The 27,619-nt window shown below is 33.0% G+C and overlaps 4 protein-coding genes across 4 annotated transcripts; 1 reads left to right on the top strand and 3 right to left on the bottom strand.

Annotated features, from left to right (window-relative positions):
* Positions 1–10,195: 10,195 nt before the first annotated feature.
* On the bottom strand, positions 10,196–13,764 carry LOC125209003 (protein FAR1-RELATED SEQUENCE 6-like). The gene is made up of 2 exons (XM_048108571.1): positions 13,758–13,764; positions 10,196–12,367 (listed from the first exon to the last, which is right to left on the bottom strand). The coding sequence occupies exon 2, from the start codon at positions 12,315–12,317 to the stop codon at positions 10,308–10,310; it is 2,010 nt and encodes a 669-aa protein (XP_047964528.1). The 5' UTR covers positions 12,318–12,367; positions 13,758–13,764; the 3' UTR covers positions 10,196–10,307.
* A 3,968-nt stretch (positions 13,765–17,732) lies between these two features.
* On the top strand, positions 17,733–19,582 carry LOC125213428 (short-chain dehydrogenase ptmH). The gene is made up of 3 exons (XM_048113976.1): positions 17,733–18,099; positions 18,935–19,094; positions 19,167–19,582. The coding sequence occupies exons 1-3, from the start codon at positions 17,763–17,765 to the stop codon at positions 19,504–19,506; spliced, it is 837 nt and encodes a 278-aa protein (XP_047969933.1). The 5' UTR covers positions 17,733–17,762; the 3' UTR covers positions 19,507–19,582.
* Positions 19,583–19,706: 124 nt separating this feature from the next.
* LOC125213426 (regulation of nuclear pre-mRNA domain-containing protein 1A-like) lies at positions 19,707–23,329 on the bottom strand. The gene is made up of 7 exons (XM_048113975.1): positions 22,777–23,329; positions 21,639–21,886; positions 21,285–21,440; positions 21,012–21,168; positions 20,778–20,920; positions 20,650–20,685; positions 19,707–20,559 (listed from the first exon to the last, which is right to left on the bottom strand). Exons 1-7 carry the CDS (start codon positions 22,850–22,852, stop codon positions 19,837–19,839), a joined length of 1,539 nt encoding a protein of 512 aa, XP_047969932.1. The 5' UTR covers positions 22,853–23,329; the 3' UTR covers positions 19,707–19,836.
* A 1,156-nt stretch (positions 23,330–24,485) lies between these two features.
* On the bottom strand, positions 24,486–26,062 carry LOC125211309 (60S ribosomal protein L30-like). The gene is made up of 5 exons (XM_048111042.1): positions 25,909–26,062; positions 25,678–25,783; positions 25,453–25,554; positions 24,818–24,886; positions 24,486–24,724 (listed from the first exon to the last, which is right to left on the bottom strand). The coding sequence occupies exons 1-5, from the start codon at positions 25,927–25,929 to the stop codon at positions 24,684–24,686; spliced, it is 339 nt and encodes a 112-aa protein (XP_047966999.1). The 5' UTR covers positions 25,930–26,062; the 3' UTR covers positions 24,486–24,683.
* Between the last annotated feature and the right edge of the window lie 1,557 nt (positions 26,063–27,619).

Raw genomic sequence — 27,619 nt, 5'->3', positions numbered from 1 at the left:
CTACAATGCAATGTAATATTTCATCATGGAAAAATTGAGAAAGCTTAAAAGTTCATTGTTTAAACAATCGATTTTTAAAGTTTGGGAAAGGTAAAATTTAACCCTGTCTTAAAAGATAAATATGAATTGGGTCTTGTTAGAGTGAGATTTTTGGGCATAATTGAAAAATGAGATGCAATCTCAGCTACTAATTTCTTCTACATTCAAATCTTCAAATCTTCGTATTAAAATGTCAAAACAAAAATAACACTTATAATTTACATATCAATTCCGAGAATATCGAATGTCAACAACTCGTATTAAAATGTCAACAACTAACAAATAACACTTATAATTCACATATCAATACCGAGAATATCGAATGTCAACAACTCGTATTAAAATGTCAACAACTAAAAAATAACACTTATAATTCACATATCAATATCGAGAATATCGAATGTCAACAACTCGTATTAAAATGTCAACAACTAACAAATAACACTTATAATTTACATATCAATACCGAGAATATCAAATGTCAACAACTCATATTAAAATGTCAACAACTAAAAAATAATACTTATAATTAATGTCAACTACGATGTCAACTACGATGTCAACAACAAACTTTATTTATGTCAACTATTATGTCAACAATAACATTTCACAAATAATTAATGTCAACGACAAATATTTTCATGTCAACGACGTATATTATTTATGTCAACAATAACGTTTTACATATAATTCATGTCAACAACAATGTTTTACATATAATTTATGTCAACAAAAATTTTCATAAAATTTATGCCAACGACTTATATAATTCATGTCAATAACAAAAGTTATTATGTCAACGAGCTATATAATTCATGTCAAAAATAAACATTTTCATGTCAACAACTTATATAATTTATGTCAACAATAATATTTTAGGCAATATCACAAACACCTTATCTACACAACTCAAAAATTCCAGCAACACAATCGAATTAAAAACTACATCCATATATTTCACATACCAATACCGAGAATATCGAATGTCAACAACTAAAAAATAACACTTATAATTTACATATCATCAATACCGAGAATATCGAATGTCAACAACTCATATTAAAATGTCAACAACTACAAAATAACACTTATAATTCACATATCAATACCGAGAATATAAAATGTCAACAACTCGTATTAAAATGTCAACAACTAAAAAATAACACTTATAATTCACACATCAATAGTCAGAATATCAAAATGTCAACAACAAACTTTATTTATGTCAACTATTATGTCAACAATAACATTTTACAAATAATTAATGTCAACAACAAATATTTTCATGTCAACGACGTATATTATTTATGTCAATAACAACGTTTTACATATAACATGTCAACAATAATGTTTTACATATAATTTATGTCAACAACATTTTTCATAAAATTTATGCCAACGTCCTATAAAATTCATGTCAACAACAAACGTTATTATGTCAACGAGCTATATAATTCATGTAAAAAATAAACATTTTCATCAATTTAGTCAGTTGCAACTTCAAAACTGCTGCATCTACAGATATAGTGTCTTACAAGATCCCAGACTTTCCATCGTTTGTGGAAGCAACAAAATCTATTCTAGCATCAACAACAAAATCTATTCTAACAAAATCTATTCCAACAAAATTAGAGGAATATCTCAGTCGATTTTCAGTCAGATGCTAGTGAGTACTATTGTTCCAAAATTTCACAAACACAGATACAAGAAGTCATTCCAAAAGTTCCATCCAATAATTCGGTAACTACAAGTGAACAAAGATTCTAATGAATCAAACACCACATTAATCTGCATTTGTTAGAGCAAGGCAACATTTTCAAAATTGCAGTATACATAAGTAAAACAAACAATTGCAACGCATTTCCACATCAATCTGAAAAATCCAAAGCATCACACAAACAATTCGATTCATCTCCAACAAACTATCTTCCAATTCATGTTTCAACATCATTGAAGCAAGCCACATTATCATAATAAATGAATACAAGTTCTTTTCTAATTTAGGTCGAACCAACTAAATACTTTATAATTAATTTGTCGTAATCAGCTTTTGGTCTCACTTTTAATATTGGTTTAAATGCGTGGCTATCATTTTGAACCAAGAACCAAACTTGGGCCTCCATTGATTGGCTCTTCTTTTGAGTTTAACTTTGCATCAAGTTAGGTTATGTCAACCCCAAATAAGTATAATTAATTTTAAAATATCACCTTATGGTATACATTGATAATACCCATTTGTGGTTACTCCTCTTTCATTTTTCATTTTAGGCAGTAAATTTTAGATTAATTTTTTAGTGTAATTAAATTAAAATTTTAAGTGTAATGAGACATCACTTAATAAAGGAGCTCTTAACTTAAACTAACATATTAATTAAATGAATTAATTCTAAATTAAACCATAAATAATATAAGGAGTTTGTGACGAACCGAAAAGTAACAGTACAAGTAACATAGGACGGAGGGAGTACATAATGTAATGTATTATGCACCAACAATTTAAAGTAGGAAATAAAATATGATTTGAATTAGACAATTCATGTTCTAATGACCACAAATGGATAGCATTTACTATGAGATAATTTGGTGGGAGATAAGTAGAGACTCGATAAATATTATGACCTTTTAAAAACTAACTGGCTTTGGCAGACCACTCATAAACATAATTAACATAAACAAAAAAAAAAGAGAATGCTTTATATCTTTATTCAAATAATATTGGTGCATGGAAGCAAAATGCATCCTTTTTTTCGTTTAAATTAAGATAAGATGTTAGCTATTCTCAACTAAATGACATTGATTTCTGACCAAATTCGAAAAACAACATTATAATTAAGGGTAACATTTACCAGGCAACATGCACCTAATTTGTGTTCCAAAAATACAAATAAAATCTATTAAACTAGCTATAACGGAAAATACCATTTTTAACACATTCTTTCGGCGGTTCCCCATGCAAATTAAGATGAATTACTAAATTTATTTACTTTGAACCAAGATTTAATTATTAGGCAAGTGATCAATGCATGGGAGTACTGACCAATGCATTATGCCTAATCACATTTCAATGTATAACTAGAGACTAATCAAAAAATGAAATAAGGAGTAAAGGACATTGGATGGATTTTGACCACAAGAGAAGTTCATTTTATGGGTGTTTGGTTCATTACAATGGATGTTTTATATAAACTAAAACACCCTTACAGTGAACTACGTAATTATATTTCAATTTTTAAAACTCAATTTCATCCTTCTATTTTATAATCTATTGGTTGAAATGTATTCTCTCTCTAGTTAATAGTTATACACTAAAGAGATGGTGGCTTTATAAACTCTACTTGGATATAATTAAAGATAAATTAATAAATTTAACTTCAAATTAAACACAATCATGTCACCAAAAGAACTCACCCGAATCATTCTATAATCTGACATTAAATATATATGAACTAGATTAATTTTTGAGTTTTAACTAATTAAAATCAGATTTCAATTAAGCAGTTTAATTATACATATTTCTTTGTTGCAGCGAAATAGAAAAGAGAAGTTTTAGAACTTCTGATACAAGAGTTCAGAACATTTAGAACGTAAAGATATATTTAGAATTTCTCTCTTTTTAAAACAAATACTATGTACTACTATGTTTAATCAGAATGAGTACAATTGCTGGCTCACTCAAAATTATAGTAGTTCTATACATGGAAACATCACCCTCTATTTTTTTTAATTTTTTTTTATGACCTAACATACTAAAACAACATTCAGTAAAATCACAATGATACAACTACAAAGGGATTATATTTAGGAAAGAAGTTAGAATGAATTGAAGTTCAAAATTTACACATAAAATAAGCCATCACAGAGAACAATTACCATATATATAATTTATTCCACAACTACACTCTTCCCCATCTTGATCTTATAAAAATGGTATGTGGTGATGAACTCATTCTTGATAAGTTTATTAAAGATTAGCACATAAAGACTTTAAAACTAGAATGATTAAGATAGCAATAACGAGAGTATTCAATTAGTAATAAACCGCACAACACAAGCTAGTGGTTAGTGGTTACCAAAGTAGGTTATAAAACAATTAAGCAGAGAAATCAAAAGCAGCTGACAGCCTAATTCCCATATTAATCACCAACTAATGCACAAACCATCATAACCACAATATTATTGAAGATAATAATGCCTAAAGATAACCATTGAACATGCCTTTCATAATTAAATCACACTACTTACTTAGTGATTTTCTTCCTCAGAAAGCATCCAACACCCCTTTGATCACTCCTCTCCTCTCTCCCTATAAATTCATCCTAGCCTTGTAGTTTCTAAGCACACCAACTTCTTCCATTGCTTTCATAGATACAAATCATTCCATAATTTTGTTGTAGAATGTCTTCAACGGGAGCTAGCTATGCGCACCTCTACGTGCAACAAAAGAAGGCGCAAAAGGAGAGAACGAAGAGAATGGAGGAGGAGAGAGCGAAGAATGGGGTTTCGAACAGTGTTGATGAAGGCAAGAGTAATAGGAGCAACACTAGGGTTTACCCTGGCAATTTCATCTCACCTCATTTTAATGGAGAGACTAGCTAGAGCTTCATCATCATCATCAACATCATATGAATTAATTTCCCATGTGTAAATTATGATGTTCTTGGAATATTTTGTGTTAATGTTTTTAGTTTTTGGGTTTGAAGTTCTGTCCTTTTTCATCTTGTAATAAATATTGGATTAGTGAGTTTCTTGTTACATGTATTTTCTCGTTTTCTCAATTCCATGTTTCAGTTATATTCCATCTCTATCTGAATAATGTTCATAATTACAAGTTGACAATCTCTATATTAATTAATTAATGAGCTATTTTATATTTGAAGCGTTGCCAAAAGGAAGTGCGTTGCATGTGTGACACTAATTATTTATATATTTTCCGAAAGAATATCAATAACTTTGATCATAAAAATAGAATAAGTTTCATGTTAATGGATGTCCAAATTAGGCATTTAAAAATTAAATATCACCTAGTTATGTGTCACCTCGTGAGGAGGAAACCTTAATTAGAATATGACTTACATGGCCGACCATAATCCTTTTCGTTGTTACAGTTGGATAAATTTGTCACTTGAAGATTGAATAATAATAATAACTTCATACTTGCTTAACCACACAATGAGTTGAGGGCCCTGTTTTAATTGTTAAAGATTCATATGTAAAAAAGGGACTTTTGTAATTGCGCCCCTAAGAGAATGAAGCCAAATGACCTTGGCAAACAATAATTAATATAGTAAAAACAAACTAAAATGGCCTTGGGCATACAATAATACTATAATACATGCACACGATGTAGCTATTTTAGAAAAAATATATACTCCCTCTTTTCCTTCTAAAATATAATCTCATTTTGCTATTTTAGGATATTATATAGTCTCATTTTAAAATAAAACTTTTTTATCATACTTTACCCTTTTTTTCTTCTCTCCTATTTTCCTTCTATGTATTACTTTTTATTATTTCTCTCATACTCTCTCACTTTCTCTTACATTTATCAATTTATTATTAAAACCCATATATCGTCTATAAATGAGACTATTTTTTCGGACGAAAGAAGTATATATATTACTATCTTCTTTTGTTGGCGGTAGTTAATTTGTATGGATATCCAAATATTGGAAACCACTCAAAAGTCTTTCATCAGAAATAGCTGTGAACGTTTATGTAGTTCTTACATTTTTATGTTTCTGATTTATGTTATGCGCATATAATATATAAATATGTACTATATTTTTGTATGGCAGTATGCATAAATTTGTTTGTAAATATGCTAGTTTCATATTTATACTATGTATATGTTGCTTGAAAATATATTTGTGTTCAAGTATATTAGTATGTGGAGTATGTTTCAATTTGCAAAGTGGTTTCTATGTATACATGTTTTTATTTGAAAATATGCTAGTTTTTGTTTGAAAATATGCACATTTTATGTTTACAAATATTTTGATATCTGATTTTTTTTAATCACAAATATGGAGCACATATAATTAGGAATATCAATCAAGCTCATTCATCGGGTTTCGGATCAATCCTACTCAGATTGCAGGCTAATTAAATTAAAATTTTATCGAGTTAGATATTTCCAGACTTAACCTTGAATCTTGGGTTTTAGGCTAGCTAACCAAATTGGTTAGTCGAGCTAAAAGCTAATATTTGACTGAACGCATCGTCTACGCATGAGTGTTATCGAAAAACGACATCACTCAACCCCATTGTTTGCGCATAAGTACTAGCGAAAAACTTCATTAATTGGGTGATTTCATGATTCCGACATTCGTCGGAGGAACCTTAAGGCAGAAATGTATTACTACTACATGTACATTTTTGTTGTTTCTAATTCTGGTAATAAGCCAACTTAATTTAGGTCGAACCAACTAAATACTTCATAATTTATTTGTCGCAATCAGCTTTTGGTCTCACTTACTATTGGCTTAAATGCGTGGCTATCATTTTTGAACCAAAGTTGGGTTTCCACTGATTGGCTTTTCTTTTTGAGTTTAACTTTGCATCAAATTAGGTTATGTCAACCCCATATAATATTTATTGATTATACCCAAGTGTGGTTCATATTAATTTAAGAAAATATAATACTTGCCCCAACAATTTAAAGTAGTAAATAAAATATTATTTGAATTAGAAAATCCCTGTTAATTCTAATGACCACTCGACAATGTGGATAATATTTCCTATAAATATAGTAGTGTGAGATAAGTTGGTGGGAGATAAGTAGACTTGATAATAATTATGACCTTTAAAATATATATAACTTGGCTTAGCCAGACCACTCATTAGCAATGTTTTTTTAGTATTATTACATGGAGGTAAAACGCATTTTAAATTTTTGTTTAAATTAAGATAAGATGTTAGCTGTTCTCGACTATGTGACATTGATGTATAACCAAAAACTAAATGTTAATTAAGTGTAGAAAAATTTACAGAAAGGCCTCATTAGTACATATATTTGTGTTCCAAAAATGCAATAATGAAAACAAATTAAAGCTATTACTATATAAACTATATAACGGGAAAAAAATAACATTGTTAACATATTCTTTCGCCGGCGGTTCCACATGCAAATTAAATATATAACACTTGGATAATTACAACGTGATTATTGATTCCTGTTTTGGATTATTATTAATTGCTAAACTTATTAACTTTCAATTATGATTTAATAATTACTTAACTTGGATATAATTAAAGATAAAATTAATAAATTTAACTCAATCATGTGATCAAAAGAACTCAACCGCATCATTCTGCAAAGAATTTACTATTTAGTACTCCATGAAAGATATATAGAATAACTTAAGATTTTATATTTAACTCGTTAAGTATTACTAATTATTAACCTTGAAACAAAATATAGTATAAGAGTTCAAAATATATAGTAGAACGTAAAAATAGACTATAAACTAGTAATAGTAGAAGCTTTCTCTTATTAATATATTGAGAATTGTTTTTGAATTATTGATTATATTGTTTTGCATGTTGATAGCGAAAGTAGTAGATTCACCTCTAGGATTCAATCAAACACTTCAAATCAATAACGCAACACATAATATCTGTGATTGTTATGAATCTAGATCTATATTTACGTTTGTAGTTTTCAGTACGTATCATTTGATGATTACATTAATTCCTAACATAACTCATTTTGTATTATATCAGTAAATGATCAGATTATTAGTATATGAAGTAGTACTACACTATTGTACTTACTACTATATTTTTTATAAGTATTTAGGAATGAAGTTTAATGAAGTTTAACAATGCCAACATGATACATATTATACATCGACACTCATTCTTGAGAAGTTTATAATAAAAAGATTAGCATAAAGACTTCAAACTGGGGTGGATAATTAGCTAGATAGCAATAACAAGTATTGAATTAGTGATGACTACATTGACCAATGCTTTAATTAGGGCCCAAATCTTGCAAATAAAAAACCTCACAAAACGTAGTGGTTTCCAAATAGTCGATAAACCAATTAAGCATAGAAATCAAAAGCTGCTGACAGCCTAATGACCAACTAATGCACAAACCATCCATAACCACAATATTATTGAAGATAATAATTCCTTTAAAGATAACCATTAAACATGCCTTCCATAATTAAACCACACCACTCACTTAGTGATTTTCTTCCTCAGAAACCATCCAACACCTCTTTCCCTCCCTATAAATTCGTCCTCGCCGCGTAGTGTCTAACACACCAACATCTTCCATTGCATTCATAGATTGAAATCATTCATCATTTTGTTGTAGAATGTCTTCAACGGGAGCTAGCTACGCGCACCTCTACGTGCAACAGAAGAAGGCACAGAAGGAGAGAGCGAAGAGAATGGAGGAGGAGAGAGCGAAGAATGGGGTTTCGAACAACGTTGATGAAGGGAAGAGTAATAGTAGCAACACTAGGGTTTACCCTGGCAATTTCATCTCACCTCATTTTAATGGAGACACAAGAAATTGATCATCATACTCTACTTCTCCATGCAACTTCCTTTCATCTATTTTTCTTGCCTAGTTTCCCATGTGTAAATTATGATTAAGATTGCGTGTGTGCTTTTGTTAGTTTACGTTTAAAGTTCTTTCCCTTTTCATCTTGTAATAACTATCGGATTAGTGAGTATCTTGTGACATTGCATGTTTCAAATATTGATTTAATTAGTTTTGCACACAACAAAAATATTTTTATCGAAATTAATCATTATAACATCTTTCGAGATTAATTATTATACTTAGCTGATTAAAGCTAACATGGTAAAACTAAAGCCAAAACCAAAACTTAAATATAATGGTATAAAATTTCCCAAAAAAGAATATACTATATTCTTAAAATTATTTGAGGGTAAAATGATCTTAGTATCAAATAAAAACTTAATCAAAATTCAATCCTAATTCACAGTCTAAGTACTCTTCTTTTGATTTTGGATTCATAGGAGTATAAATGAGAGAATATCACATCTTGTTAGTATGGACGTGGACAATATTATAAATGCATATATCATATATGAATGCATAGATAGATATTTAATGCAACATGCATTAATTCTCTTTAATTAACTAAAAGTATATATATACAATGGTATGTGTTAAAATGACAATACCTTCTAAAGTGATATCGTGACACCACATATCCAACAATATTATAAACACTACATATCAATATTATAAACGCTACACAACAGTCTATAGATTGTTGTATAGAGTGTTAGATATTGCTGGCCGAGAAAAAATTGCTGTGTACAGTGTTATATATTGCTGGACGAGATTTTTGCACTTGAGCGTTTTTTTTTATTGCCACATGGCAGCTTATCATTCATCCACGCGTATAAATGATTGGCTAGGAATCATGGTATGATGTTGTTTTAAGAGGTGTTATCGTTTTAACACACCCATATATACATTTACACATCAATTATATACATATAATAGGTACTATTGACGATTATGAATGTTAACAACCACACAATTAGAAAAACGTAAACATTTCACAAGATGGTGTTCCATTTCTATCTAAACACCATTCATAATTATAAGTTGACTATTTCTATATTAATTAATTAATTAACGACCGTTTTATAGTTGGCGACAGTGGTTGCTACTAAGTTGCATGTTAATGGACGTCCAAATTAGGCATTAAAATATCACCTAATTGTCACCCTCACGAGGAGGAATCCTTAATTAGAAAATTAATTACTAGGCCGACCATAATCGTTTTCGTTGTTATAGTTGGATAAAATTTTGAAATTTAATAATAACTTCATACTAGTGTAACCACACAATGAGAGCACACTTTAATTGTTAAAAAAATTATATAGATAGGGACACTTCTAATTACGCCCCTCACAAAATGAAGCCAAATGACCTTGCCAAACAATTATTAATATAATAAACACAAACCAAAAAATGGCATTAGACATGCCATTAATATAATACACACATACATGAAACATGTGGTTAATTATCAATCAAAGAAAAGCTGAGAAAGTGGTTAATGCTCGAGGCCAAAAAAAGGTCTTGAATTCAAGTCCACCGTAACACATTCTTTTATGTTCATTTTTGCCTATCAAAAAAGTGAAAGTTGGGAGACAGAGCTTCATCAAAATTTCATATCAATTCTTCTTCTAATCTGTTAAATAAAGCTGAAAGGAAAAGAAAAATTACTATGTTACAGAAATTGGCTTTGACAATACATACATGACTAGCATCACTCAAGGCTAGCCACTTTATCTTCAATACCATGAACTCTATCGAGCGACTCTTCAAGTGCACGCAGCGCAATCTTGTAATGGTCGAGGGAGATCGCTCCTTCCTCCACGACTTGCAATGCACTTCTGTACAACTGGTTGAACCACTGCGCCTGCTCACTAGTATCCGAGCTCTCAGCCTCGTGGTCGTGAGTGTATAACCGTTTGTAATCCTTTCTCCATCTCGACAAGATGTATCTCTCAGGGATCTCCTCTACTCCGTTGAAATTCAGCACGCTCAGTGCATGCCGGCATAGATAACCGTAGAAGTTAAAGCAGCTGCAGATGCAACGAACTTCAGATGCAGCTGGGTTGTAAAGAACTTCAAAATCTCTGATCTCTCTCCTGTTTACTTCGAGCAGAACCCTTTCCTTGACCGAGAAGATTGTGATCGGTCCCTCAACGTGTATCTGTGTCGTACTGAAGCAAGAATACATCTCCTCCACCTCCAACTGAAATCTTTTGAAGATTGCTCGAGTGTAGACCTTTGACAGCTGCAGTTCAAACGAGCATCGTGTTTTCAGCTCAGGGATTGAGTTTCTCGACTCCGTGTCTGCAATCACTTCTTCCTTGTGTTTTTTCAGCAATGCTAGTTCATACTTGTCGAGGAATTCCTTCAGCGGGGTCTGCTTGTGCAGGTACTTGCCGAAAAAGGGATTTATCGTCTCACCAAGCCGCGCAGCAGCCAAACCCACGAAGAAAGTGTCCTTCAGGTAAACAGGAGCCCATTGTGCTCGATCCTCATATAACGATCTAAGCCACTCATTATCCGAAACTCCAAAATGCTGAACCATAAATCCCCATGCTGCTTCAAAATCATATGGCTTTAATGCCTCGTAAACTCCTTTCAAAAGGGCCTTCCTTATAGCATCATAGCTACGCAAACCTCCCAGATTCTCCGGAACTTTTCTCATGATGTGTGACAAGCAAAACCGGTGTTGAGACTTCGGAAACACATCAGCAACAGCACTCTGCAAAACCTTGCACCTGTCAGTAATGATGGTTTGTGGGGAAGGCCCAGACGTACAACACAGCCATGATTTCAATACCCATGTATATGACTCAATAGTCTCACTAGCAAGCAGGCCACAACCAAGTAAAACCGACTGACCATGGTGATTCATGCCAACAAACGAAACAAGGGGAACCTCATATTTGCAGGACAAACAGTTTGTGTCGAAGAAAATCACGTCACCGAAGTATACATTCGCAGCTCTAGACCTAGCATCTGCCCAGAACACATTTCTCACACCCCCTTCATCATTTAAGTCAACCAAGTAAAAAAAATTCGGGTTCGTCAACTGTACACGACAAAGGTAATTATACATGGCCTGTGTGTCACCCTTTCTCAAGTTCAATTTATTGGGCTGATCGGAGGGAGTTTTAGCAAGCTTCTGGCTGAAGTTGGAATTCCCATCACTGCCCGCATCTATTACAAGAGCACGATAGAGTTTGACTGGTTGCATTTCAACGTCAGAGTTCGACAGCAACTTTCTCTTGTGTCCACAACTAGTCTTCTTATTAGTCTGGTGAGTTTCCGCTCCTAATAGATGGTTGTGCTTGAGGTTAACATCAAGTACTCGCCACCTTTTAGAATCGACTATCCTCATCCTCACCATAGCACGGCAACCAGTTCTTGTTTCCTTCCGCAGGTGGTTCCCATCTTTGAGTCTTTTGAAACCCTGGCAACTGCAGCATAAGACAGCACCATACTTCTCTCTGGTATTTCTTTTGAACCAAGAGTTTTTCACTCTCACAGTAAACCCTACCTCTGTGGCATAGCAATTGTAGTAGTTGTATGCATCGTCATAGGACTCAAACTCCATTCCAATTGCAGGAGCGACAAATTCGTTTCCACCTTCACAAGTATTGTCCTCAAGAACATCATTTTGACCATTGGCTAGAAGAGAAGCAGAGCTTACTTCTTCTATGATTCCCTCAGTATGAAGAGACATTTCTTCCATACTCATCAGAAATGATCTCTGAGCATAAGTACACGCTAAAGGTACAACATAGATAGCTGCCAGAAAGAAGTATGCACATTATTGAAATAAAATGACATCTTAAGCATTTATTCCTTTCATGAGTTTGGAACAGCAACATGAGCTTGTATTCTTGATTAAATATTGCAAAGTAGATTATCGATGAGAAGCAAAGCAGAGAAAATCACGTCAACAATGTGATATTTGTCTTACAGCCAACACACATTACCATAGACACACAATTTGAACTTATTAGATTTAAACTCTGAATAATATGACAGTTAAATTCCTCCAAGATTTCAGTCTATTGTGATATGATGATCTCTTCAGAGAATTATCTCCAACCAATAAATTGCAACAAAAATCTACGTTTTCTTAAATTTTCAAAAATAGAAAACCATTCAATTGGCAAATTATGTGAATATGGTTCCCGTGTAATTAGACAGAATCATGTCTACAACTACAGACATAAACTTCAATTTTGCAATGCACTCCCTTTATTATCCACACACAGTTGAGCCCCCTTTATTATTCCTCTCTTCTCCGAGAAGCTAAGCAACCACTCCAAAACTCTGTGAACTTCTTAGCACAAATAAGTGTATATATAATCGCTCAATGTTGCAACTTCTAACATGATATGATAACCATTAACATTTGCAGAACATCAGATATATTTAGTTCACAGCCAAATTAGAAGAGAACTCATAAATTCAAAGAGAAGGAGGAACTGGAAGCATCTATAAGAAAATGGCTTTCCATGAAAAATAAAATTCACAAATCAATCACAGACGCGAAAGGTGAAACCAACATAAAAATGTCAAAATTAGAAGGCTGCAAATTGGTCCTAATAAAGAAACTGAAAAGTTGGCCTAAAGATCAAATCTTCGAGTAATTTGCATAAAAAAGAAACTTCCATCACTAACTCAGCAGTTTTAGTCCTTAAAAACCTCAATGGTCAACCATCAACACAGATTCTCAGATAAATGGGGATTTACTTAAGCATGATTTTTCCCAATTGCATAAAATTAGTTGCTCGAAGCTGAAAAATTTTAACTTTTTCTTAAACCAACCAAAATATTATTCGGTGATTGACATATATGTTCAGTTATTTAGGCAATCTAGTATTCAACTTTCTGCTTCCAAACTAAAAACATCGCATTTCTCAATAGGAAAGAATTATTCACATCCCATGAAAATAATATGCGCATATATCTTCATATTGATCATAAAAAACAATTATTCACAATCTGCATTCAACGGTAAAATGAAAATTTCATGGCAAAAAGAATGAAAATTTTCTGCAGCCCACAACAAAAGAAACCAAACAGCAATCGATTAATACGCATAAAATGGGGTTGGTGACTGCAGCATTGATAAGAATTGAAAATTGAAAAAAGCAGAAGCGGAGAAATTGGGGTTAGAGACTACCGCAGTTAGGGTTGATATTTATAAAAAATATGAGTATAACATAAGTTTATTAAAAATATACACCCTTAAAAATATTGAAGGTATTTTCGTCCAGAAAATCTTGGAAATAGTAAAAAAGTACTTCAATTGATATTAACCCATAGTTGGCAGACCTCAAATGATATTTTCAAAGTTTACGGATCTAAAATGATATTTTGACAAAGTTCTCTCTTTTAAAAATTTCTACTAGTTTATATAAAGTTCGAATTTGTTGGTAATCATTTTACGGTCTCTTCAATTCTGAATGAATATGACGTGACTAGGTCAACAACAATATCCAATAATTGATACTTGGACGCAATCTCTTCATCTTCTATCATTGTTCATACTCTTTACTTATATGCTTTCAACTAGCATTAAATCTATCAGCATCTCCATCGGTGTTCCTTTGAAGGGCTCTAACGATTTTCGTGTTTCGGGTTGCTAGTACTCACCGTCACTAGGACAAAATTGACCCATAGTCTCATTTTCATAATTGATGGATTCATCTTCAACAACTTGACATTAAATACAATGCTTTTGTTTTCCTTGGGATTTGAGGAACGGTTGCCTTTGATCACTAGACCTCTCTATTAGTACACGATAGAGAGTCGCACCATTTAGTGCCACGAGGAGAAAATAAGAGTTCGATACTTCATTTTTGGGTATTCGGTTGGCAAGACTAACTCTTATGATTAAATATGTATCATGTTTGGTTCATAAGATTGATCACCACAACTTAAATCCTAAATGGATAGTCTCATGATAATTAGTCATAGTCTCCTCCCTCCAACTTAAATAATCCTCCAACTTAATCCTAGATAGATAATCTCATGATAATTAGTCATGGCAACCGAACGCCATCAAATTGTATTTTGCTTTTCTCTAGCAATAATTAAAAAAAAAACTCTCATCCGAAAAATTAAATAACCTAATAATCTTCTTAAGCTACTTAAGTCAAGTTAATATTGTAATGGCATTTTTTATTACTATTATTTAACACTACGAGATTTAAATACAGTATGTTTTTTTTTAAAGAGAAAATGGCATTCAAAGATAGCCAGCATGAGAAACAATTATCAATGTCGATATTTGCTAGAAGCCTAGAAATTATAGTAGTAGTATTTGATATTCATATTTATGTGTTTTTTTTTTTTTTTATTTCAGACGAACGTCAAAGTCAAATATCATTAAAATAAAGTTTAATGTAAGAAGGGTGAACTACGAAAATGGTCCCTGAATTATGGGTTTATCTTACCCATAGTCCCTGGACTAAGGGTTTATCTCGAAATTGGTCCTTTTGGCTTTTTTTGGTACGAAAATGCCCTTTTGAGGGGATTTTGGGGGGTTTGGGCAATTTGGTCTTTTTACACTTTTAACATTTTAAACATGATATTATTTTAGTTATGTACTAACTCTGATATATTTTAAAATCATCATTCTTCTTCCCTTTTGTCATCCTTCACTTTGTTTCTTTATTTCAATATTAGATTTAATTTTACAAAATTTTAAATTTTAATTTTTAAATATCAATAAATTTTTTTAATTACAAAAATTATTAAATAAAAAAAATTAATAGTCATAATCAATATTTGAAAGTGTATAATATTTAATCAATATGACAACGACTTAGTTTTAATCAATATTTAATAGCTTTAATCATAAATATATCATATAACACGATTTATTCTGAAATAAATATGCATCTAATGTAAGACTAATATAATTTTTGTTTATTAATTTGAAAACAATAAAAAAATTTACTAGTAATTTTCAACAAAAAAACTCCTATATTAAATTTTTAGTAGGATCAAATTTTTAGTCAACTTCATAATATTCAATCACAAGCAATTATAACAACCGAACGAAGGCTAAATAGAATAGCTCTTATTTTTTCATCACGATTAATATTATTTGTGTGTACTTCTTCAATTCAGCTGAATATTATATTAAATAATAAAAATTAATAGTTTTAATCAATATTTATAGTGTCCATGAATTAATAGTTTAATAAAAAAATTTATTGATATTTAAAAATTAAAATTTAAAATTTAATTTTATAAAATTAAATATAATATTAAAATAAAAAAACAAAGTGAAGGATGACAAAATAGAAGAAGAATGATAATTTTGAAATAATATCAAATTTAATATATAACTGAAATAATATCAGATTTAAAATGTTAAAAGTGTAAAAAGATCAAATTGCCCAATACCCTCAAAACCCCCCAAAAGGGCATTTTCGTACAAAAAAAGCTAAAAGGACCAATTTCGAGATAAATCCTTAGTCCAGGAACTACTTACGATATTTTTAAAGTCCAGGAACTATAAGCGAGATAAACTTATAGTCCAGGGACCATTTTTGAATTTCGCTCTAAAATGAAATGAGTGTCTAACAAGAAGGACAAAGGACCAATGAAAATAGAGAATATCTAATTTGGTTGATACTTGATAGTGATTATTCCCACTATTACGATTATAAATTATTGTCTTACGTTAGTATTTTGTTTTTATAGGTTAATTTAAAAATCATTGTAAATTAAAATGATTAATTTTTTGATTAAATAAAATGAACAATGATGCTGCACGGATTCGGTCAAACGTGTATCACGTGGTCCATCTCATTAAACTCTTTTTGTATTAATGTTAAACTCATTTTATATTAATGTTAAACTCATTTTATTAATCATTCCAAAAATAAAACTAAAATCATTCAACTTATTACTTTTAAAGTATTGAAACAAACTAATTAAGAGCTTCATATAGAGTTTGGAGATGTAGTACTATTATTCTCAAACTTTTTTTTCCAATATTAAAATTTTCCTAAATAGATACTACTATAACTTATACGTGCTATAAATATAATAAAACGTGAATTGGAACAACTGAGTTTTTAAAAGGATGAAAAATTTTGTTGACAGCGATGTCCAACCTAAATACAAGTGTGTGTGCATTACACATAGGAATCACATTTAATAAATATAAATATGCACTATAATCACACATAATTGCGCTATAAATAAACAGGAGTGGGCCTTTTAATTAAATAAATGTTGAACATGATATTAAATACAGTAGGACTAATAAATACGATACTGTTTTTTTCATAGACACGGTTGAACATGATAGTAGGAGTATATTTTTGCAAGCTAGTAATAATGCAAATTTAGAACAATCATTTAGGAGTGGATAAATTATGGTACATGTCATGAACCAATGTTTTGGAGTTTAAAAAAATTAATTATATAAAATTACTATATTTGGAAACAATTATAGTCTGTATTTGTATTGTTTGATTTATAAAATTAAAGTTAACGAATATGTCGGGTCATGTTTACTATGGAAGATTGGAGGTCGTAAAAGAGAATAAATAAATTATTTTTATATGCTAAAAGATTATATTCCCTCCGACTCTCCGTTCCTAGAACTATTTACTTTTAAGCTTGTCTTTGAAAAATCTGAACTTTCTAATTTATAAAAAAAAAAACTTTCTAATAAGATGAGACTCATTCTCAACTAACAATACTTTAAAATCTTTTTTCTTTCTATCCCTCTTTTACTGTTCCAGTTACATTAAAACTCGTACTGAATTAAATGTTCATACTATTTGAGAACGGAGGGAGTGTTGATTACTTGTAATAAGAATATACGATGAAGGGAATATTATTTAAAAATTAAAATCGAAGAATGAAGTTGGAGAAACATTTAATATTCCGTGAATCTCATCCAATGTTTATTTTCTTGTCATAGCATATTCTAAACAAACTCAAAAACTCTCAAAATAAATTTCTCCAAAAGAAGAAAGATAACAACTTAATTATTTAGAGATGATGGGATGAATGACACAAACAGAATTAATTGATATTTTTATAAGTTGTCAAAATTTCATAAATTGTTTCTAAGAATATATTAAATTTATAAATTTGATATTGTGGCTTATATATATTGATGGAAAATCGAAATGTTGAAAAGTGTGCAGAGTCAATAATGGCAGCTTACGAGAAGCAGGTGGTGGTGATAACCGGCTGCTCCGCCGGCGGCATAGGCCACGCGCTCGCCCTCGAATTCGCCTCCCGCGGCTGCCTCGTCGTGGCCACGGCTCGCTCGCTCTCATCCGTCTCCGATTTGCAGGACAATCCCAACTTCTTCCTGCAAGAGCTCGACGTCTCCGACGACGACAGCGTGCGCCACGCGCTCTCCACGATCCTTGAGAACTTCGGCCGCATCGACATCGTCGTCAATAATGCCGGAGTCCAGTGCGTCGGCCCCGCCGCCGAGGTCCCCATGGATATGATCCAAAACACCTTCAACACTAATTTTTTTGGTAAAATTGATTTTGTTAATTCCATTTTTTGTACTGCATCTATTTGCATAGTATAATTTAACACAGTATGTGATGTAGGATTGATTAATTCTGGTAGAAATTGAGTTGGATTGTGGATCAGATCTCATCTTATCGATGTTTTGGAGTTGGATTTGGATTTGGTTGTTATTACTTATTAGAACTTCGTAGTGATGCTCAATTTTGATAAGATTTTGTTGTTTGAGGAGAATTTGCTGCTGCTGTTTGTTTGATTGAAAGTTGTGTATTTCATTTCTGAGATTGGGATTACTGATTGGTTCATGGCAAGGTTAAGATTATTGATGCTAATGTAAACCTCACAAGGAGCAGGGAAGTGAATCTGCAATGGTGTCATATGTAAATACTGGTAAAAGAAATGATGTATCCCGAATAATATCATAGGACGTCGTGACTTCTGCTCGTTGCATACTCTGATCTACTATTGTACGAATAGTATTTGCTGGTGACGGGTGTCCCTCTTCTCGTATCATTGAAACCACAAATGTCAATGTCTCCTTCTGTTCAAATTGAGTTTTGATTAGTGGAACTAAGAGTTGTTTATTTTGTGTACAATAAGTAAGTTAGGTAACCATCTTCTTCTCATTTATCATATGCTTTTCCTTAGCATTCATTACCAAAGAAGATTGCATCATTTCAAAGTTTGAGTATTTGTGGTCTTCTCATTGAATTTTGAATAACCTAATCAATCTTATAATCTGTGTGCTCTGTTTCCATATGGTTGTTGCCATCAACATAAACCATTTTTCTTAATGCAGAAGTTATTTAATGGATGATTATGTGTTTTCCTGCTTGATAGGATCGTTGAGGTTGATTCAAGCCGTAGTTCCTCACATGGCATCTCGGAAGAAGGGCAAGATCGTAAACTTTGGAAGTGTGACAGCATTGGCCCCAGTGCCATGGGGAGGCGTCTACACTGCAACCAAATCTGCTATACATTCCATCTCTGATAATCTAAGGTAAGTAGAAAATGTCCTTCCAGTGCTCAAGTTTTTGATCCGTCTCACAATGAGTTCAATACCAAAATGCAGATTGGAACTACGACCCTTTGGGATCGACGTGATCACAGTTGTACCCGGGGCTATTAGGTCCAACATAGGAGAGACTGCTTTGGCAATCTACAGCAGAATGCCAGAATGGAAACTGTACAAGCCATTTGAAAAAGCAATTCGTGCTAGAGCAGTCGTCTCACAGACACCGAAATCTACTCCTGCGGAAGTGTTTGCAAAGAAGACAGTCGACGCAGTACTGAAAGAGAAGCCGCGCGCTTGGTTCAGCTTTGGCCATCAGTCCACACTTATGGCAATATTGTATTATGTGCCCCTTTTTATTAGAGATTTTATCTTTAGGAAAATGTTCAAGTGTTCATGATATATTTTGGTATATTCTTGTATCATTTATATGGATGGATCATGTAATAAGAGTGTTCATATTTTCTCTGTTTTTAGATACGAGTCTTAAACAGCTTCTGTTTGAAGGTTTTCCGTCCGCACCAACCAAAACGACATCATATTGTATGTTTTCCTCTTCGGTGAGATTTAGAATGTCACAATAGCAAGAGAGTCATGATCTTAAAGTATAAAACTGAAAAGCCTATTATTGTCCAAAGCAAAATGATACACTGCTATTGATGTCTACTAAATCTCACAACAAAATTTCAAGTTTACAAGAAGCCTTTTGACGACTACAAATGTCAGCACATCACTGCAATCGGTAAGGGTGTGAAAAATATACCATTCCGGGTGCCTGAATAGGAGCTAGAGGGCGAAAGCCTGCAGGCGGAGGCGGTTGCTGTTGAGATACCGACATGGGTTGCTGCTGAGGTACTGTTGATGGCTGATGCCCCATTGGCAGCATTTGCACCATCGGGTTAACCATGTATGATGGAGGGGCCGGTGGAGGAGGCCCAGGCGGCATAGGACTCAAGCCACTATAATCATACGAACCAGGCTGCATATACTGCATAGAAGGCTGGTTAGGTACTGAGTGATAGAGGGCTTGAGAGTTGGGAACTTGCATCGAGGGCTGAGCCATGACGGTTTGATAAGGGTTTTGTGAAGGGTTTATCTGCGCAGCCATGTAAGCTTTAGGATCTGAAACAGGCGGGTTTTCGGATTTTGACATGGGATTGCTCTGTGTTGATGAGAAAGAAGTCGTTGAGGTTGATGATGGCGTCAGCCCAGCACCTTTAGCTGCTTCGGCAGCAAATGAGGAGAGAACCGATGTCATGATATACTGGGAGGATGTCGAGGCTGCTAGCCTATCTGCAACTTCAGCTGCAATTGCAGCAGCGGATTTTTTTGATGATTGCTCCGAGTTGGGATTGGCGTCTGTTGGCGTTGTTGATGGTTTTGAGTCGAATACGCGATCTTCATTCAATTGTTTTCGCATGTGTGTGGCTTCTTCTACTTGTGCCTGTGCAACCTGAAATTTGATACGATGCCTTAGATGTTAGAACGGTGTCTTAAAATGATTCTTGAAATAAAGTTTCGTGAATGGGTCTCAACGACAAACCTGCATCTGTGTCCGAACATTCTCCAGTTCAGATTCCTGAAATAGAGGAAAATTATACCATCAACGATTCAGTAGGCAAGTTGATAGATAATAAAATGGAATTATTCAGGTATTGAGCGACTGACTACCTGCTCGTGAAGTGCATCCCTCAACTGAGCAACGAGGGCGGCTCTATTGTTTTCAACTTCTTTAAGTTTTTCAATGCATTGCTTCAATGTACTTTCTTCCTCCTCCAACTCTTTGGCTAGGGTCTTGCGCGATGGATCTTTGGCTGAAAAAAGTAGCAAATCCTAGAATAAATAGTAGGAATCAATAAAACACTGCGGCACCAGTAATGTTGCTTCATTCAACAGTCGGCCTACCTTTTGTTAAGGCCACATCAACATCTTTCTCCATCTTTTTCACACGATGAACAGCAGACTTGCATTTACTCAATTCTTCGTCTTCACTGTTGTGTTCACTGAACACCGAGTGAAATGCTGAAACAATTTTCTCTGCTGTACCACCAATGCTCAGTTTCTGGTTTCATTAAAAGAAGATTTTTTTAGAAATGTAATCTAACAAAGCTGATGACGTACAATGAAAGAAAAGGAAGATAAGAGCCACGCAGAAAACAATGAAATGGTAAATCCTACCGTCTTTATAGAACGTGAGTCCTTTTTAACTATTCTGACAGAGCGAGACCGTTTCTTCCTGAGCTCTAAAGGTGGAGGTAATTCTTCTCCAAGCATCGCATCTCTAAGGCTTTTAGCTTGAGAACCAAAAACTCTTCTTTCTTCCCATATCCCAACCTAAAGGGTACATTATAGTCAAGCATCTCCGCCAGTCAAAAATAAAATTGATTATCTAGCGCTCATATTTGAAGAATCACAAGACTAAACAACTGAGACATCTACAAAGCATTTATATGAAATGACAAACCCCAACTTTGGAGTTTAGGAAAGGAGTGATAGAGTGGCAGTGTTCTTAAATTATGTGAAATTGCTCACCAATCTAGACACCACATTCTTTCCACGATCATCGCCTTTACTCTCTAACTCTTTGAGTGCTGAAGGAAGAACTTTCCAGAACTCGGTAACGAATTCATTGCCTTTACGCTTGCTGTTCTGTAAGATGTCATTTGCAAGATATAAAAGAGGCACTTTCTGGGCTATTTCTGAACTGCGGAATTGTCTGTCCCATGTTGTAACCACTAGCTCTGCTTTGCTTCGGTGAAATATACACCAGTGCGATAAAGCTATATCCCAAGTTAAGGGAAAACCAGAGAACGTATTTGCAAATATTAGTAGAGGGTGTCAGAGAAATATCCTAACAAGTTCACCTCTAAAGCAAGTTTATAAACACCATAAGCATAAACTATATCAATTTTGAAATTTATGCATTTCCATTCTCCAGAAATGGACACTTACTCAATTAAATGTTAAGATTTGCTTACATTGAAAGAAAATATTCACAAAATGACAAAAGAATACTCCATAATGTTAGATATTTGTGAATAGTGAATATAAAAGATTACGGTTATATACGTATGCCAACTCAAAAAAAGCATCCACACAAGAACTTGAAATGCTCGTCTAGTCATTACAAAGAATATAATTCAGAACATTAGGAAAACAAAACAAAACATAGAACGCAAAAGGCAAAGATATCGTTCAAACATAATTGTGACTCTACGACTCTATAAAGTGCCAACTCAAGTAGAAATTTATCAAAGACAAACAGAACTATGTTATCCTTCAATTTGAATGATAAGCCTAGGTGTAATAACTTCAAAAAACAAAATGTATCAGCAATCCTATCAAAATTAAACGATAAACAAAATCCTAGTATCAAAGCAAACGGAACAAAAGATCAACTGCAACTGGCAGAACGGTGACTTCACAATACATTCGTCGTTTCCTCTAAGTATATACAATGAAACTGGAGCACCAATTCACACTGTTGGAACACATGAAACACATTGTACAATTACACAATCAATCACAAAAAGGTTAGCAGCATAGATCTCCCAATCCACTCAGAAAACACAAAGCAAATTAAGAAACTGCAAATCACACTTGCTAGCAATACAAGGAAACAGAAAGAATCAGAGAAAATAACAAACAAAAATTCAGCTGAGGAGGATACTCTCAATGCATTGCTGAGTGCTATTGAGCTTCGAAAGCTTGTCAGCAAGAATCTGTTCACTGAACACACTATTCATCCCACCGCCACCGCCACTTTCAGCTCCGCCGAACAACTATGTGTGTGTGTGTGTGGCGAATGTATTCAATTGAATAGAAGCGCGGCAAAATCCGAAATTCAATTGAATCCAGGAGTGAAACCCTAATTTATGTATGAACGAGAACTGAGAAAATAGAATAACTTAAACCCAATTAATCGAAAGGGCTCAGCGGGAGAAAAAACTTTCAACAAATCAGCTGATTTGCATTGCTACAAAATCGAAAACGGAGAGAAAGGGGGAGAGTTTTTCCGAACCAAAGCAAAAAAAAGAAGTTGGGCGGAAAGAAAATTTGAAAAACAGGTAGCTTGTACAAAATTTAAACGAAATTTGATTTCGGTTAAATCACAAACCCTAATGAAAAGTTGTGATTTTGTTAGGATTTTGGAAGCGGGAGTGATGGGGAGGGAATCATACAGAAAGAAACGCATAAAAATGAGAGGGGATTTGCCTTTTTTTGGTAACAAAAAATTTGAGCTACGGCTGCGTCTAGTGTGTTAAAATTATATGAATTTTAGAGATGTGTAGTAAAACGCAATTTTATTAAATTGAGTATGTCACGTGCACCTCTAATTTCTTGTTATTTTATTATATAGTTGGGCAAAGGTGTGATTTTGAATTTTCATTTTTTGTGTTTTTGAGTATATGCAGTTTTTTAGTATTGATTTTTAGTCGATAAAAGTGTCACTTTTTATTGTAGAGATTAGTAGGTTAGTGAGAAAAGTTATTATCTGTTGTTACTCAATGAGAGTGGTTATTTTTTTAGGTCATGTATAAACAAGATAAAGATAAAAAAGAAGAGTATAACATAAAATCAGTAAATTCTACATAAATTGCTAGAACACATTCTTGTGGGGTAAGGAAAATATATAATTGAATTAACATTTTTTAAACTGATAAAGTATTAGGGGTGAGTACAGATTTCAGATCGAATCATTGCACAATCCGATCCAATTCAAAACTTTGAAAATTATGAAAAATGAATCTAGTTTGATCTGGAAAATCTAGGATTGAGTAAAAATGTATAAAATCTGAAATTTCAATACCAAATTTGACAATTTTGAAAATCTAATACCAAAATCCGAAAATCTAATGTAAAATACAATTGAAATTGTTCAACACAGTAAATATTTGTTAGGATTATAATTATAATAATTATTTTTATGTATGTTAACATGCTTTTTAACAATTTAACTTCATGTTATTAGGCACGATTTGATTCACCTTTAAAAATCTTTAGAGTATTTTATATTTTTTTATAAACAAAAATAATCATGAAACATTTTTTCTTAAATAATTAATAGTTCACTTTTTGCACATATTAAGCAAAATGAAAAATAAAACTTTCAATTATTGGATAAAAATATTTTTTCACATGTAATTATTAAAAGTTCAGGAGAAAAACAAAAGTGATGAAATCTGAAAATTAAAAAATGAGGATTCGTTTGACCTATGTAAATAGAAAATTAAAGTTACAAGTAAAGGGAACTATAGTAATTTAAATTAAGGATGATGATAATGTCAATTCCAGGCTCAAGATCATTGCATCCAAAGAGAGAAAAGGAAGTAGAAGATCAAGAATAGGGATAATCAAATCTCATATGCTCTACCAAACTGCAAACAAGATTAATGGAAGTGCATTGACTGTCAAAAACCAGCAAGGACATTACCAAGCTGAACCATAACACATAGCAAAGGATATTCGAGATGACAATTCCAAGACTACGATAAAATGTCTTACATATAAAATATAGAAAATGATACAGAGGATCCAGAATATTGAAGTAAATCATTTAAACTATTTATTCTTTCCTCAGTGATCGCTGGGCAGTGACTTGATGATGTCCGAATCACCTGTATAATCAGAGAACAATTGAAATGTATCAGTAATCACTCCAATGTCCAAGTGATGTAAAGTAAGAAGCAACAAGAAGACAACTCCCATACCAGGATCAACAATGCTGAGGCATGAAACACGGAAGTACTTCCCGCATGCAGTCCCCAAATCAACATTGTCTGGAAATTCACAACATAATTTAAAGCGTTAGACTAAACTCATGACTGATTTCTCAAACTTTGCTATATATTGCCCCAAACATTTATCTATGTAGAAAATACTCCATGTTTGTTACCTTAGAAAGTATACTGATTCAAACTTGATTAAATCCATAGCCTTTGGCGGCACATAATTAGAAAAATACATTCGCTCTATTTCAAATGAATCAGTATATAATGCTAATAAACACCCAATACATTACGAATTGTAAACTAATTCACAAGCTTTATGTTGCATCTCATTGGTGGAATTTCCTATTGATTCATTCATTGGTGCTTATCATTAATTGTATCTTCCAAATATGATACTATATGTTCACAGTAAAAGTTTAATCAAATGACAAACATTAACACAGCTCCAAACCATGTCTTATGTCTTCCATTTGCATAACCAAAATTAAAAATTTGGAATTTGTAAGCATACCTAATGTATAAATCCTTCAAATAAACAAGCAAATACAACAAGAGGCCTCAGAAATAAGCATAAACACGATTCATCCCAAATAATTCTCAAAATCAGCACTTACTTCCGTTGTAATGGTGAACACCAATCTTCGCGAGCATAGCATAGTACTCAATCTCGGATTTCCTTAACGGCGGGCAATTGTTCGAGATCAAGATCAACTTACCTACAAAAATTCAGCCAATCAACAACCTCAAACCCCTCTACACAATACAGATTTAGCTAAAGCGCATTCGCACTGAGATAAATCTAACGAACATTGCGAAAAACGAAAAGGGGGAAAATTTACCTTTGGAGTTGCGTAGGGTTTTGAGCACCGTCTTGTATCCGAGCGTGTACTTCCCGCTCTTCATCACGAGCGCGAGCCTGTTGTTGATGCTCTCATGAGTCTTCTTCTGAAACCGGAAATGAATCAGCGCAAAAGCGAATTAGCTATTGATTTCAGATGAATTTCAGGAATTAACATGAACAGAAGTGTTAAATTAGGGAACGATGATCAGAAAATAGAGGAGAATCGTACGGTCTTCTTGGCGGCCACCATTGTTGCTGGAGTCTGCTGGAGAGCGAGCGGCGGAGAAGAATGTGAAACCCTAATTCGGCTAACAGATGCAGCACTGAGCGACGGGTTTTTAATAGGGTATAAATGTTAGGGTATCTTCAAATTGGTCCCTGAATGTTTTGGAAATTACCAAAGCCACCCAATTTCTTGGTCGGAACTGCAATATTCGAAATAATGAAGGGTTAGTTTGAAAATTGTCCAAAGTTAGATAAACTGTATAAATATTTTAGTAGCATTCTAAATTACTAGTAGTATTAGTTAAATTTGGCTGTTCGATTTAATTTTACCAATTTCAAATAGCATTCAAACATGCATGTGACTTCATGCTTACAAGAGGACCGAGGCTCCCATCTATTGACTAAAAGAAAAACGTTTGACGATTTAACATGCCATTTGCCATTATCAATTTCTTACTAAGGTGTTTCAATTTCATTTTGGATTTTTGATGATTCATTATTTGTTTAGAGTAAACTGAGATCAAAATCACGATAAACCTTAAGATGAAAAAATAAAATAAAATTGGCATTAATTTTATTTTATTACTCCATAAGGATCAGATGTACCGCAAGATTCACGTGTATTTATCGACATCGTGAGATTGTCACATCAACATCGATATATATGGATATAAGTCTCATAACACAAGATCTGTGAAATTAAGAAATAATTATGAGTAAACGATGAACATCAGTAGGCTCCGTCCAGCACATACATTGTCCTTGGCAATAGTACATTTTTACCATACTCCATCCGTCCCTGAAATTTTGTCACATTTTTTCATTTTCGCCCGTTCCACAAAATTTGTCACATTTCACTTTTTACTATTTTTGGTAATGGTCTTCACATTCCACTAAATTATTCCCACTCACATTTTAATATAAAACTAATACTTTAAAAGTATGACCTACATCCTACCAACTTTTTCAACCCACTTTCAATTATATTTCAAACTGTGAAATTGTGCCCGGTCAAACTATGATAATATTTAAGGGAAGGGGGAGTATGAATCAAGGGGAGACTAGTAATAGAATTACCAAAAGGCCAACACAATACTTGAAACCCTAGATGTGGCCACAAACCAAAAGCCACTATAATAATCTCACTCACACCACGAAGGAACACTGATTAATCAGTGGGAAACACTCGATTCTCTCAAAGAACAATACATACTCATCAACTTATCAATGTCATAACTCCAAAGAGTTCAGACAACAACTGTATGCATGGTGAAAGGAAACTAGAGGTTACCATTGCTAAGAGTCACCCACACCAGTCACAAAGACAGTGAAAATCTCTCGTCACAAAGAAAGAGCTTAGACGAGATATAGAGAGAAATAATGGAAAAGAAAATTCCAGCCCAAAAAGAGATAAAGGGTATCCAATTCATGGAATGAGCACAATGAACGAATTTGACCTTATAAGACTATCCTCGTCAATGACCCTCAACCAATCCAACCTCAATCAACTTTTTAATAAAATACTCATTTCTCTTTCATCCACATATACAACCTCCAACGTATTTAAAACTTTTACGGCCATCAATGACCCCAGCTCAACCCCAATACATATTTTCTTTTTCATATACTTTTAATCAATATAAATTTTATAATTTTATTCAAATATATTAAAAAAAACAATTTTATTCAAATATATTAAAAACAACTCATATAAA

This window comes from Salvia hispanica, chromosome 3 (genome assembly GCF_023119035.1).
Source record: "Salvia hispanica cultivar TCC Black 2014 chromosome 3, UniMelb_Shisp_WGS_1.0, whole genome shotgun sequence".
Taxonomy (NCBI): domain Eukaryota; kingdom Viridiplantae; phylum Streptophyta; class Magnoliopsida; order Lamiales; family Lamiaceae; genus Salvia; species Salvia hispanica.
This window is presented reverse-complemented; position numbering and strand designations above follow the sequence as displayed.